The sequence below is a fragment of the Guyanagaster necrorhizus genome (genome assembly GCF_019112545.1).
Source record: "Guyanagaster necrorhizus MCA 3950 unplaced genomic scaffold BT62scaffold_11, whole genome shotgun sequence".
Classification (NCBI taxonomy): Eukaryota; Fungi; Basidiomycota; class Agaricomycetes; order Agaricales; family Physalacriaceae; genus Guyanagaster; species Guyanagaster necrorhizus.
Genome location: NW_025064890.1, coordinates 1,409,394 through 1,420,058, shown reverse-complemented (window position 1 = coordinate 1,420,058; position 10,665 = coordinate 1,409,394). Strand labels below are relative to the sequence as shown.

The window sequence follows — 10,665 nt, the reverse complement described above, 5'->3', positions numbered from 1 at the left end:
GATGAGCTTTATAGCAACTTCAGCCCCTTTGATGCTATCAGAGATGCTGAAGATGCATTAGAACATCTCTGGGTGTGTGATAGAGATTGGATCATGAAGTATATGGTCCAATTCAATCAGTACACTTCATAAATTAGGTACAGAGATAACTCTCTCTGCCACAGCTTTTACCATAGCCTCTGCATCCATATCAAGAATGATATGGCACACCATGGAAAGCCAAACAATCTTCATGATATGTGCTTCCTTATCCAAGAACTTGATGCTTGCTACTGGACCTGGAAGACTGAAATTGCCCATGAAAACCAGGACAATAAAAACCCCAACCCTAAATTCAAGGGGTCTAACACTTCTTCCTTGGACTCCAGCTCCAAACTGAAATCTACCACTCCTAAGCCCTATGCCAACAAGCTAGACAAAGATGGCCATCTTACTCAGAAAGAAAAAGACCGCTGGTGCCAGAACAACCTTTGCATGTTCTGTGGAGCCAAACACAAGACTGAAGACTGCAAGAAGCAGAAGGCAGCAGCCTCTGCCAAGGGTCATGCAGCAGAAGTCAACACTGCTCTCATGGAACTGGCTCTGACAGAGTTGGAAAACTAGAAAGCAACCCTGTTCCCTCCATGTGAGTTCAGGGTTGCATTGACTCTGTTTGCACACTGGAGGTCATCACTCTCAATACAACATCCCTTTCCAATCACTCCTTCCATATTTTCCTCTCAGCAGAATTACTGACTACTATGAAACCTGATGGTTCTCCAACTTATATCATTCTGCATTTTCTTGCCCTTATTGATTCTGGCTCTAGCCACTACTTTGTTGACAGTAAGTATGTAGCTGCCAATGAAATTCCCATTAAAACCATCTCTAATATGCAACTTCGATTATTTGATAGCTCTATCAGAAGCCATATATCTCAAATCACAATCATCCCCATCTGTTTTCTGTCTAGAGACATCTTTTCCACTGACTTCTATGTCACTCCTCTGGATTTGTCTTGCAATCTTATCCTAGGATACAACTGGCTCTCCTGCTACAATCCACTGATTGACTGGGTTGAGAACAGTATCATTTTCTGCTCAAGCTACCAGAACCTCACTCCAACTAATTCTATGGTCTCCACCACATCCCAGAGACTTCTGTGCCTACAAGACAACAGTCCACCTCTCTCTCAGCCTTCCAGCTCAAATCTGGGACTTCCATGCTCATCAGACCCCATCAGTCCAACTCTCAGAGCTTCACCCCATTCCAAATCAAATCTGGGTAATCAGCAAACTCCATTCTCATACAAACCTATCTACTTCTATTCTCCCTCAGAATCTTTTACTATGAAAGCACATTCAAAGATCTCTATCATATCTGCTGCCACATTTGTCCAAGCTAGTGCAGAAGAAGGTGCTCAGCAGTTCACACTGCAGCCTTCCTTGCCTAATATTGGAGCCAAAGCTGCATCTGCAGAACCAGCAGATCTTTCATTAGTGCCAGTAGAGTACCATGATTTTGCAGACATCTTCAGCGATACCCTCTCTGAAAAGCTACCCAAACACAGGCTGTACAATCTCAAAATCGACCTTGAAGAAGGAACATCTCCACTGCTTGGCCTTATTTATTTTCTCTCAGAATCTGAACTCAAGGCCCTATGAGAGTTTATTGATGATAATCTGTGCAATGGGTTCATTACTCCATCCTGCTCTCCACATGGGGCTCCAGTTCTATTTGTCAAGAAAAAGACTGGTGAACTCCAACTTTGTGTCAACTACCATGGCCTAAACAAAATCTCCAAGAAAGATCACTATCCTCTCCCCCTCATTTCTGATCTCCTTGACTCTACCCACTCCACATGCATCTACACCAAACTCAACCTTAGGCATACCTACCATCTCATTCACATAGCTAAAGAGGATGAATGGAAAACAGCCTTCTGGACTCATTATAGTTCCTTCAAATGGCATATCATGTTTTTTGGCCTTACAAATGCTCCAGTGGCATTCCAACAATTTGTGAATGATATTTTCTCTGATATGCTCAACATATCAGTAGTAGTCTATCTTGACGACATCCTCATATATTCTAACAACCCAAAAGATCACCAGAAACATGTTCAAGAGGTCCTATGCAGACTTAGAGCTAATGAACTCTACTGCAAGGGTTTCAAATGCAAATTCAACTGGAACTCTATAGAGTACCTAGGCTACATCCTGTCACCTGAAGGACTTCACATGTCTGAAGAAAAAGTCAAGGCCATTGTTGACTGGCCAGTGCCATGAAAAGTCAAGAATATCCAATCTTTCCTTGGCTTTGCCAACTTCTACCATCACTTCATACACAGATATAGTGACATTGTCATCCTCCTTACATGACTCATCCACAAGAGAACTCCATGGAAATTTGATGATAATTGCTTGGCTGCCTTCAATAAATTGAAACAGGTCTTTACACATGCCTCTATCCTTACTCATTGGATTCCCAATCAAAAGATAGTGGTGGAAACTGATGCCTCCAATTATGCTATTGCAGCTATCCTCTCCATCTACCTCGAAGATGGCAAAATTCACTTGATTGCATTCCACTCCCAGAGCCTCCACAATGCTGAACTCAACTACAACACCCATGACAAGAAGCTTCTGGCTATTTTTGAAGCTTTTAAACATTGGTAGCACTACCTTGAAGGCTCTGTGGACTCCATCAATGTTGTAACAGACCACAAGAACTTTGAATACTTCACTACCACTAAGATTCTAACCTGCCAACAAGTCTGCTGGTCTGAATACCTATCCCAGTTCAACCTAGTAATTTATTTCCACCCTGGAAAACTTGGTGGAAAACTGGATGCACTCACTAGATGATGGAATGTCTACCCTAAAGAAGAGGATAGCCAATATGCTCAAGTCAACCCCCACAATTTCTGACTCATGTTCATTCAAGAACAACTTTCCACATCACTCTGTGCAATCTACCTTGAAGGCCCTACCCTCTGAGCCAGCACCATCATGGGCATTGACAAGCTCCACATCAATATCAAATAAGTACAACCTTCTGATTCTACATCCTCCAACAGCCTCTACCAGACTAAGGCCACTTCAGAATCCTCCCCCTCTCAGTGGTCTATTGATGAATCAGACATTCTCTACTTTGAAGGCTGCATCTATGTTCTGGAATCTGGAGATCTCTGTCTCTGTATACTACAGAACAATCATGACCACATCTTGGCAGACCACTTTGATCAAAACTGGACATTGAAACTAGTCTGGTGAAACTATATCTGGCCAAAGATATGTGAATATGTCCAACACTATATTAAGTCCTGCACAGTTTGTGGGCACAATAAAGCACCTAGGCACCACCCCTATGGGTTACTCAAACCTCTGCCAGTTTCTGAATGGCCATGAGATTCCATTTCTATGGACTTCATTGAACAACTACTGAACTCTAATGGATTTACTGCTATTTTAATAGTCATAGACCAAGCTAGCAAATAAGCCATCTTCATTCCCACTCATGACACCATTAACTCCATGGAGCTCACCCAACTTTTTCTTATCTATATATTCTCCAAACATAGAGTACTCAGTCACATCACATTTGACTGCAGCTCCAAATTCATCTCCCAATTTACTCATGCCTTAGCTGTGGCTCTTGACATGAAACTCCACCTTACCTCTAGTTACCATCTGGAGGCTGACAGACAAATGGAACAAGCAAACCAAACTCTGAAACAATACATCTGCATCTACTGCTTCTACCAGCAGGACAACTGAGACACTCTCTTACCTATTGCTGAATTTGCCTGCAATAATGCCTCTAATGCATCTACCAGAATCTCTCCATTTTTCACTAACAAGGGTTACCACTCCAACATCACTGTTCACTCTGAAAGAGACATCGCCTCCACCTAGGCCCAAGATTTTGCAGTCAACCTTGATGAACTTTCTGAAGCTCAGTCTCACTACAAGATCCAAGCAGACAAGCATTGGATTCTGGCACCCCTATTCATAGTGGGGGACAAAGCCTACCTCAGCTTCAAACATATCAAAATCACCTGCCTGACCAGAAAAATTTCAGAAAAATTTCTTGGTCCTTTCAAAATCATAGCCCAACCTGGCACTCACTCCTTTACCCTGAGGCTTCTGCTGGATCTCTGCTCCATTCACCCCATCTTTCATGTGTCACAATTGGAACCTATAGAAGAAAACACCATTCCTAACTGAATCCAACTACCACTGCCTCCAGTCAAAGTTGATGGAGAAGAATATTTTGAAATAGCCTAAATCTTCAACTCTAAACTAGACTGCCAGTTCTGCTGCCCACTGTTGTACAAAATCCAGTGGCTAAGATATGAAGGCACTAACAAAGAATTTGCTTGGTTACTGGTCTCCAAGTTCTCTACCAATGACTTCATTGAAGAATTCCACCACCAATACCCAGGCAAACTAGGACCCTTGTCCAAAGTCATTCAAACATCTCATTCCTAATACAATGCTACTCTGGACACTACCAGTACCCCACCTTACTATTTCAATTCTAACCACTAAATTACCACTATTCAAACACCCCTTTTACACTTTTCAAGTCAAAAAAAAAATCTTGCATTTATATTTTTGTTCACTACCAACATCCAATACCCTTTTCTATATACAGTTCATATAAAATAATTTTTACAAAGAAGCAGAATCCAAACTCTCCCTCCACTCCTTCAACTCCTCTATGTCCTTGTCCAGCCTCTTCAATATCACCTCCCAAAGATCCTCCACCTCCTGATTCCTCTCATCTTTAAAGATCAGTTGAGCCTTCTTCCAGGCCTCCACCTCAGACTCCAAAAACAACTCTGAAGGAGACAACATATCATCAGAACCATAGTCATCTTGAAGGCCAGCCACAGTATCATAAACATCTGCCACCTCATCTGCCAACTCATCCACATGACACATCAACTTGCATATCAATTTCAAAAGTTGGTGGAGACCTCCATGCTACTAATCACCTCACTTGTGGTGACACCCCAGTTGAATAAACAGATGGTCTTCTTAATCTTGCAATGTGTGCAAGTCTGCCCATATGCAGTGCCTTCGGTGGCCAGGTATGCATAACAATGGGCACTATCTTGGTGACAGTGCACACAGCTTTCTGAGAACAAAGGCTAAGTCAAACCATGCAAGAAAATCAAGACACTTACTTTCACCATCCAACAACTCTTCACCTTCCACCAGCCCCACCACTTCCAACTTCACCCACTTCTTGAGACTAGCAACCACCCCTGCCCCACTGCCATCTGCTAGGCTCCTTGATCTGAACTTGCATTTATGGCCCTTCTCCACTAGATCCACCACCTTTCTCTTCCTCTCTCACACCCTCTTTCTCCTCTCCAGGGTTCCCTTGGATTCTTCTGACTCATCATCTCCCTCAGTCCCTTTATCTTGCTGACCATCAGACTCTGGAGACATATAGCCAGTCACCTTCTTGAAGTGAAGACCAGGGCTAGAACCAAACCATTCTGCTAGCACTTGATGCAGCCAAAAATCAACAGCCTCCATGGGGGTCATCTGCAACCCATTCTCTATAACCATCCCCTTCTGCTCTGCCTCCAAGACTGAAGCCCTCACTGTGGCCTCCATAGCCTCCCTCTCCTCAGTCTTCTTCTAAGCCACCTCTCTCAAGGCCTTCTCTGCCTCCTTAGTACACCTCTCCACAGCCTACCAGACCTTCTCCCTCTTTCTCTCCAATTCCTCCTTCTGCTCTCTTTTTCACACCTCTTTGGCCACATGGTCTGCCCAGACCTTTTTCTTCTGCTCTTGCTCCCCTCACCATTTCAAATGGCTCTCCATGGCCTCCATGTATTCTTCTTCTACAGTCTGCCATTCCAGATGAAATAATTCCTTGGCCTCTTCAGGGCCATTGGGGGTAGGTTCCCTCACCAAAGGCTCAGGAGTACATGAGTGATGATATGCAGCAGGAGGTGACATAGTTAGGGCAATGATGGTAGTATCTGACCAAGTTGCAAAAAATTTCCATGGCCACCAACAATCTTCTATGTGGACCCACCAGCCATTGGGATCTGTGCTCTTAAGGGCAAGAATGCTAACAGGAGGATACTGTTATGCACATGCTGCCAGCCTCTGTGTCATCTCAACCAACCACAAATGCAATCACAGAAACCCACTGGACTCTGGCTACTCCCCATTACCTATTAATTTCATTTTTACTATTATCATTTCACATCTGTATTTCACATTGTAATATCTAGACCCTGAACCCAGTAGTGAATATTGACATCAGAACCCAATAGAACCCAACTTGGAATTAGCTACCATTAGTATATAAAGCCATGTATAACTATTGTAACTACTCAGTTTGAATATCAACTTGGATAAGCTATCTACACTTTGCACTCACTTCAACTCCTCTCTATCTTGTCCATCAGATTCTGCTCTGAAGGACATTCTGGTTCACTTCTCTGATGGAACTCCATTCCATCCACCTAGATCCTTGGGCTCTGACTCAAGGGTGATGTTGCCAATAGCTTCATCGACACCCATGCACTCCACCAGACTCCATGCATGCACTCAAGTCCACTCGAATTGGCACATTTCTAACAGAACTGTGGGATTGTGTAGAGGGAGTTGTGTCCAAAGTTTGAGGGTGAAACAGGTTGGAGTCCTGTAGCCATCCTAGTAGCATCAAGGGAGTCCCAAGCATGGTCTCCAATGTTATAGATATCAACACTCTGCTCACTTACTATCCTATCTTCTAGCTTGCTAAATTATCTCACTTATCTCTGAAACACATTTTATTTTATAGAGCAATCAAATTTAGCAACTATCTATTGGCTTTTTTCTCTCACTTCTTTACTTGGTATGAATGTCAGTTATTGATTTTTGAACTGATCCTTTGCTATGATTTTCTAAAACTGAACATATTTTTCTTATCTATCTCTATCTTAAGTAAACTAATGCTCTCAATGTCAGATTATAGAGAGAACAAACTCAATATTTTCAAGTGCTTATATTTCACAGACTTTGACAAAATTCTCTTTAACTTGACTGTTTTTGAGTTAAAGACAGTGAATGTCTTTACAAAGGATGATGAAGAAATAGATACAGCTCCATTTGTAATAATTAACAAGCATTGGAATACAGTCTCTGAATAAAAAATTGTTCAATTATGTTGAGTGGTTATTAGATACCACAAGACTAAGATCAAAAAAAATGAGAATAAAACTAGAGATAAGAGTAAAGAGGCACCAAACAACATTATGGCTCTACCCTATATTGATCATCTCAAATTCTTTATAGTTAAAGGATTAGATACATCTATTATCATAAAAGATGACATCTGAGTATTTAATTTTACAATTCAGTCTTTGCTGAAACTCTTGTTAGAATACAATTATAGACAGGTTGAAAATCTCATTTTTTCTAGTATATGTGATAAAAATAAAGTCTGATGCTTTATGCATTGCTAGTTAGCAAACAAATAAGCTAAGATTTCAGAACATATGTACTATCTTTGTGAGCCTTCAACAGAGTAGTAGATATTATAATCTGTCTTTCAAGAAAGAGGCTGCTTGATAGTATAGATCAGTAAGCAAAATAAAAAGAGAACAAGACAGACTGCATCTCATTATTAGATTTTATGTGATAGTGAAATTTGAGATTAAACACAGATACTAAACATATCTCATTGAGCTGTAAGCATAATATAATGCAAAGGTAAGAAACTACTACATATATACTTTTCTTCCTAGTCAGCAGTATGGAGGTGCCAAAGAACAATATCCATATCTGATATTCAAACCACTCTAATACTGATCCTCTCAATATCAGCTACTTTATTCTTACAATCAAAAGATCTTATAGTATTCTCAGACTAGAGCTCACAGAAAGATGACTAAGTTGCCATCTTCATGTCATTCATCTAAAAATACTCAAGATAGAAGGACTGCATATCTTTGTCAAAACTCAATGGATATGTTTTTCTATGAACTGAAAGATGAAATATGCTGTACACCCTCAATGTATATTATCTAATAGCTGAATATAGACTGAACAGCAGACAGCAATACATATAGACTATCAGTAGTGGATCTTCACTATTGTTGAGGTGTAAGATCATCTATAAATGCAAATTATTTATATACAGGTTGTACAGTGGTTTCTAAACCTATATGATCATACAGCTCATAAAATTTATATTATCCTATGGCTTTGTTCTTGCTACTATAGTAGAATATTCTATTCTATAAGCAATGAGGATGCTATCATGTATATTATGGTACTTGCTCTGAATCTATATAGAAAAGCATTCTAACATACCATGAGATCTGCATGAGATAGAAATTTTGACAAGTGAGGTCATAATCTCTGAGAGAACAGATCAGCACATGCAGCAAGTCAAAAAGATGAGAAACTTACCTATAATTTGCATATATATAGAGAGGAGGAAAGTCTGCACAAAGCAGACAATGGTTCCAAAAATTGAGGCTCAAGATGAACTTGATGCCTACTAGAGCAAAAATCCCTATTCAGAGAAGATAAATTAAAGAGATAGTGCCCATTGAGATGCAGAACAGTCAAACAGTGCACTTAAATGACAGGAAGCAGAGTGTCTCAGTCCAGTGAAGAATCAGAGAGTCAGTCCACCAAGATATCAGAATAAGAGATTAGTCACTGTGTTATACTGTGTTAAAATATCGGTCAGTCTAACAGATAAATAGATAAAGCCTATCATGTGCTGTACTCTCTGTCTGCAAGATGACACTAAAGATAAAAGATGAAACATTCTGTGCTAGGATATACACACTGTTGTTTGGAGAGGCTGTTGAACTGAGAGAAGAAAAACAGGATAAACAGTACATAGCACAATATGCTATATTCAAAAGGAAGAGAAGGCAATGCATACTCAGCAGCCCATATTGTATGATTTGTCCACAATGCAGCATGAGACAATACATGATATCGCAAGTAGCATTTTGAGTTCGGAGAAGCTTCCTAATGCAGAGCAGGCAAGAGCAGGCAAGAACATGACACAAACAGATGCACAAAGATATACATCCAATAGTTGCTTCAACAGACCAATGATGATAACAGGGAAACAGGATAATACACAATGTTGCAGGCAGCATATCCAGTTTGGAGAAGCTTCCCAGCAATGTAGAGCAAGCGAGGACATAGCACAAATAGATGCACAAAGGTATACATCTACAGACCAACAGTGATAACAGAGGATACCATATGATACAATGAGAAAAATGTAGGCTCCAAGAGAAGAGTTAATGTACTTGAAACTCGAACAGTTGACCCATGGAAACAGTAGAAAACCTAAACAAGTAATATGATCAGCATGACATGAGATTGATGTGGAACAACTCACCTGGATGAATGATTGACGCATAGAGTAAAAAATCTGCAAGAAGCAGAGAGGTTCCAAAAATTAGAGGTGTAAGCCGAAGCTTGACCGGCAATGCCGATGCCTTGGAAAGACATCGGCCTGAAGATAAATCAATGGAGAGGGGACGTCGACGAGAAACCTCGGAGAAACCTCGATAGAACGAAAGGGAATAGGCAACCGTGCGTCCAGTGAAAATCGCGTTAGTCATGGAAAGACATAAGTTGTGGCCTGTAATTCGCAAACAGAGTCATGCCTCTCGTGCTCGCAAAGAGTCATGCTTCAGTCAACGAGACGTTCTTAAACTTGACCTCCGCGGTGAAGTGGGCTAGTAAGGTTCATATTCGGAGACGCTAGAATGACCATCAGAACCGTGAGGGCATAAATTGTATGCGCTTACCTCCACTTAACATTGTGAAGTACATGTTGTGCAGTGTCGGTGGTTGAGTAGTAATTCCAGTTGTTCACAGCGTGCCAGCCAAAGACCCCAGAGTCCAATGGATGTCCACGAGCTTTCGTCATATTTGGCCACAGAGAAGTCTCCGTCGAACAGCAGCGGCCCTGATAACCGTCCATGGGAGTTGCGGTCTATTCAAACGTGTAATATCATATCTAGTAATTCGGTGAGTGCGGTGTACAAGAGAAAGAAGCTGAACACGTACTCTTGTGAATGCGGCGTAAAGGAGTTATCGGCTAGTGGATGTGGCTCATCAGAGATGCGACACGGACAGCAGCGGGTGAGACTCAGCGCCCAGAGGATATCACATACTACGCTCAGAGAATTTTGGCGGAGCATCGTGGGGTTGGCGGTGCCAGATTACTAGTGGTATATCGGATGTGGCTTGCAAAAAAATGGCGGGGATTCGTGTCGTCTTCACTTCCGAGATGCAATGGCAATAATAGATGTCGATATCCGTCGTTATCGAAGCAAATCATGGCAACGTTGAAGGCCAGAGTGGAAGTCGTACAAGCTCGAGGTGGCAGTCATGCTGTGGCGAAGCCATCGCTAGCAAGCAACACGATATCGAGTCACCATGAAGGCACAGGTCCATAGGAGTTGATGTACTCAGATAGTGGCAGGAAAGAGAAAGAGCTGGGGAGAAAGAAACCAATGCACCGACCTTTTATAGGGAGCAATGTTTGTGCGGCCCAAACATGCCAAGATCTAGATCGCCACTAGACATCAAGAAATATATGTGATAAGACAAGGCTGGTGGCATATCTCCACCGGCCCTGTCTTATCACCTATATTTCTTGAGGTTTAGCCGTGAACTGGATGGTCGA

At 41.6% G+C, this 10,665-nt stretch overlaps 1 protein-coding gene across 1 annotated transcript; it reads right to left on the bottom strand.

Annotated features, from left to right (window-relative positions):
• Window positions 1–8,544: 8,544 nt before the first annotated feature.
• On the bottom strand, window positions 8,545–9,835 carry BT62DRAFT_101296 (uncharacterized protein). The gene is made up of 3 exons (XM_043178002.1): window positions 9,782–9,835; window positions 9,367–9,734; window positions 8,545–9,314 (listed from the first exon to the last, which is right to left on the bottom strand). The coding sequence occupies exons 2-3, from the start codon at window positions 9,590–9,592 to the stop codon at window positions 8,896–8,898; spliced, it is 645 nt and encodes a 214-aa protein (XP_043040565.1). The 5' UTR covers window positions 9,593–9,734; window positions 9,782–9,835; the 3' UTR covers window positions 8,545–8,895.
• Between the last annotated feature and the right edge of the window lie 830 nt (window positions 9,836–10,665).